Source organism: Bombyx mori, chromosome 4 (assembly GCF_030269925.1).
Source record: "Bombyx mori chromosome 4, ASM3026992v2".
Classification (NCBI taxonomy): Eukaryota; Metazoa; Arthropoda; class Insecta; order Lepidoptera; family Bombycidae; genus Bombyx; species Bombyx mori.
In genome coordinates, this window is record NC_085110.1 from 3,539,924 (window position 1) to 3,544,833 (window position 4,910).

General features: G+C 35.8%; 1 protein-coding gene across 1 annotated transcript; it reads left to right on the forward strand.

Moving 5' to 3' along the window:
- The first annotated feature begins 340 nt into the window (after window positions 1-340).
- Window positions 341-1,363, forward strand: LOC119628429 (uncharacterized). The gene has a single exon (XM_038010550.1). It carries the CDS (start codon window positions 341-343, stop codon window positions 1,361-1,363), a length of 1,023 nt encoding a protein of 340 aa, XP_037866478.1.
- The last annotated feature ends 3,547 nt before the right edge of the window (window positions 1,364-4,910 follow it).

Here is a 4,910-nt window from a genome sequence, read left to right on the forward strand (position 1 = left end):
AATAACCTAATTACCCGTCAAAATAATTATTAGAAGTCATCGTGAACCAGTTCAGTGTTGTGTTATTTGTGTTGTTGTGCATTCAAGTACGTCTTAAGACGAAAAAGAAAAGTGATAGTAAAAATATTCATCTTTAGAAATTATATTCAAAATAATCAAATAATTCGTTGCAAAACCCAAAATATTGTTATGCTCAGACGCCATCTACTGACGTTTATCGGGTGAATGCTGAATAGTGCTACCAATCAAAAGAGGTCGCTACTGAGCGACGTTTGACTGATTTTGTGCACTGCTTGCTATCCGGCGATACTGGTCACTTTACCAAAAAATAAAATAAAACATGTCTCCTACGCATAAATACGGTTGCTGTTCCAGTCGAGCTGCTGCCACTGAGGTACTGAAATGTTGTGAATGCAAGATTCCACACCACTACGGATGTATTGATGGACCTGGGAAAAAACAATTCAAAGACCTTTCAGCTGACGTTAAATCATCGTGGATCTGTCCGTTGTGCGTGGTCAAGAGACCTAAATCTGACGTTTACGAACATCATGTGACTCTGCGCAAGAAGGACGCTGTTATTACTCATACGAGCTTAAATGATTTCCGCTCAATGATCCGTGAAGAGGTGTCCACCTTGTTGGATGAATTTAGAGCAAACATTCTCCGCCAGTTCGACCTACAAAGCACTGAAGTATTGAATCGTCTGAGTCGTGTTGATGATGCTCTGAGTAACTTACAGGTAAAATATGAAGAGGTAAAAAAGGATCTCAGTGACAAAACGAATATAATCACCATCCTGGAATCTGAAAACCAAGATTTAAAATCCACAATTATGGACTTGAGCTCCCGGTTGTCTAGGATCGACCAGTACTCACGATCAAGCAACATAGAAATACAGTGTATACCCGAATTTAAGTCTGAAAACCTGAACTCAACATTAAAGCAACTTGCTAATACAATAAATTATAATTTGAATGAAGCTGACATCCATATCTGCAAGAGGACATCCAAGTTAAGCAAGGAGAACAAACGCCCCCGCTCCGTCTTCGTCAAGTTTAGCTGCCCTAGAGTACGCGACGAGTTCCTGGCTGCCACCATCACGTTCAACAAGAGGGTTACTTCCAAAGCTGACAAGCTCAACTCCAGTCACCTGGGAATAGCGGGCGAGCGACGTCCTATCTACGTCTGCGAGCACCTGACACCTGCTATGAAAAATGTTCATGCGGCTGCTAGAGCAAAAGCTAAGGACCTAAATTATAAGTTCGTGTGGGTCAAAGGCGGTAATGTCTATATGCGCAAAACAGAATCTTCAGAATACAAGTTAATTAAATCAGTTGAATCTTTATCACTATTAGAGTGAATAAACAACGAATTTGTTAAAAGCTTAAGTAACATAATGTGCTCGATTTTGTTGAAGTGTTTAATTACACTTCAGCATATTGTATTTTGTAAATATTTTATTTTTATTTTTTATTCTATACTTAACTCATCGAATGTGCTAAATTCACCTAATTTTAAGTATTGTTTTGATTGATTCTTTACTTCATTTTATTTACCCGACCTTGTCTAAAATAATAATATTTTTGTTTAATTACAAATTGATTTCTTGTCAAGTTGCAGTTCGCGCTTGTCAGCTTACGAATATGATCTCATTAAATAGTTTATCTTGTTATTATCAAAATGTTAGGGGTCTTAGACTGAGTACTGTGGAGATTCAACAACAACTGTTACTAAACAATTATGATATTATAATATTTACTGAAACGTGGCTCAATGGTAGTATTTTAGATTTGGAGGTATTTGACAACAGATATGAGGTTTTTAGAAGAGACCGAGAGAGCTCATCTATGTATAATTTTAGGAGAAGGGGAGGCGGTGTTCTTATCGCAGTAAAAAAACAGTTTGTAGCGTGGCGCATGTTTGAATGGGAGAGTGACTGTGAGGACGTGTGGATCAAAATTAAAAGTCGTAATTCAAATGTTCAGTTACTTAATCTGTGTGCAGTCTACCTGCCACCCCCCGTCACGGTCACAGCTCTCGATAATTATTTAGACAAATGTAGCGTAGGTTTTGACCAAAATTGTAGCACGATTATATTAGGCGATTTTAATCTAAGCGGGATAAACTGGGAGCTTAATGATGATGAGTCCTACACTACACCGAACAATTATGGTACCTGCCCAATGAATAGCAGTTTGATAGACTTTATGGCACTTAATGATATCGTTCAGCACAATCACATTCCCAATAGTAAAAATAAAATACTTGATCTTGTTCTCAGTAATACTCACAATAATGTTACAGTCAAAGAATGTACTCACCCACTAAGAGATATTGATGAATTGCATCCCCCCTTAGACATATCTATAGCAACGACAGTATTTATTAACAAAACTAGTCAGAATACAATCAAACCGAAATATAATTTCCGAAAAGCTAATTATGAAATTATTAACAATGAGTTAAGTGATATTAATTGGAATAATGAATTTAATGATTGCAGTAATGTAAATTATATGGTTAGCAAATTGTATGAGATTCTCAGAAATATTATAAAAAGTCATGTTCCATTTACACCCACATTTAAATATAAAAATTACCCTGTCTGGTTCTCACCATCCTTAGTAAAAATGTTAAAGCTAAAACACAAATACCATACCAAATACAAAAAACATAGAAATCCGTTAGACAAAATAGAATTCAATTACTTGCGTGCTGATTGTGAAAGGGTCATGCGTAAATGTTATAACGATTATATAATCTCTTTAGAAATTTTAATATCCAAGAACCCTAAATACTTCTGGTCGCACATTAAAAAGAAACGTAATTTTAGTTCTAACTATCCACCCACTATGAGTCTTAACGACGCAAAAGGTCACAGTGTAGATGTCATCAGCGATCTATTTGCAAAATATTTCTCTTCTGTGTTTGAAGCTGATGACAATGTGTACAGCAATATTAATGCTGACTGGATAGACACAAATTGTAGTATGCGGGCTGTTCATATTGAAATTAACAGTGTCAGACGGAAGTTGGAAAATCTGGATCTAACCAAGGGAGTGGGGCCAGACAATATCCCACCACAATTTATCGTTAAATGTGCTGAACAACTCTCCACACCCTTGTTTTTAATATTCAATCATTCATTATTATCAGGGATTTTCCCTGAAAAGTGGAAGGAAGCCCTAACAGTTCCCATACATAAGAATGGGAAAAAAGATCTAATAACTAATTATCGGCCCATCTCCATCCTTTGTACATTTGCTAAAGTCTTTGAAAGTTTAGTTTATACTCATATTTACAATCATGTAAGAAACCAGCTGTCCCCATTTCAGCATGGCTTCATGACGAAGCGGTCCACAAATACGAATTTATTTCAATACGTAGATGATGTTGCGGTCATCGTTGACAACTCTGGGCAAGTTGACGCAATATATACTGATTTTTCTAAGGCCTTTGATAAAGTTAACCACAGCATTTTACTAGAAAAACTACATCAATTTGGTATCGAAGTTCCTCTGCTTAGATGGTGTTCTTCGTATCTAAACCAAAGGCCATCACAGGTTGTTATTGACGGTCACAGTTCCAATCCATTCATAGCTTCTTCGGGTGTACCTCAGGGTTCCATCTTGGGTCCACTATTTTTTAACATCTTTATCAACGAAATTACAAATCTTTTTAAATATTCTACCTGTTACCTATTTGCTGACGATCTTAAAATAATGCGTGTTATAAATGATGTGAATGATGCTGAACTATTACAGAGAGATATTGATAAATTGGTTGATTGGTGCCAAATTAATAAAATGTATTTGAATATTTCGAAATGTCTACATATAAAATTTACATTAAAACGCAATATAATACCAACACAATATCATATTTCAGGGGAATGCTTGAGTGAAGTTTCTCAGACTCGTGATTTAGGGGTGGAGCTTGATACCAAGCTGAATTTCACTAAGCACATTGACAAAATTATAGATGCCGCGAACAAATCACTGGGTTTTGTACTTAGGAATGGTAAGGAGTTTAAGAAGGTTTCCACTACGCTATTGCTTTACAACAGTTATGTTAGAAGCAAACTTGATTACTGCAGCACTGTGTGGTGTCCTACATACAAAACCCATATTAACAGGATTGAGAGAATTCAAAAAAAGTTACTTCGCCACATGTCGTACCGTTTTAGGCCGCCTAATTATGTTGAATCTTATGTTGATAGGGCTAAATATTTTAAAATGCAAACATTGAGTGATCGCCGCGATATGTTAGGCTTATGTTTTTTACATCAAGTTATGAGCGGTACTGTCGACTCCCAATTCATCCTCAATAAATTCTCTTTGAAGGTGCCATCTAGGTTACCTCGTCGCCCCGTTGCTCTTTTCAGCACCCGCTTTAGCAGAACCAATCTAGGCAAGCACTCACCTACTCCTCGTCTAACTAACCTTTATAATAATCTAGTTAGAAAAGTTGAAAACCTTGACATATTTGGTGATTCCCTTCCAATATTTAAGAACAAAATTATAAAAAGTTGTTGTTGAACCTCAGCCTCAGCCTTGGTCTGAGTACTTGGGTATTACTGCCCTTGTTGTCTTTCTTTTGTTTTTAATTTTTTATTATTATTAATAGTATTATTAAATCTCTATTAATATATTAATGTAATGCATGCTGTGATTGCCTATAATTAGAGTTGCAGTTATCAATTGCTCTATACATGTCAATGTTATTTTATGTCTTACTGTAAACCCTGTCGGTAATCCTTAAATAAATAAATAAATAAAAATAAATAAATAAAACATGACAGGGAGGTACCCAATTCCATAGATTTAAACAAATGATTATTGTACCCAGTGTCACTCGAGAGATAAACATTAAAGACGCCTCTAGAAAATCTACTAATCTTTCAATAC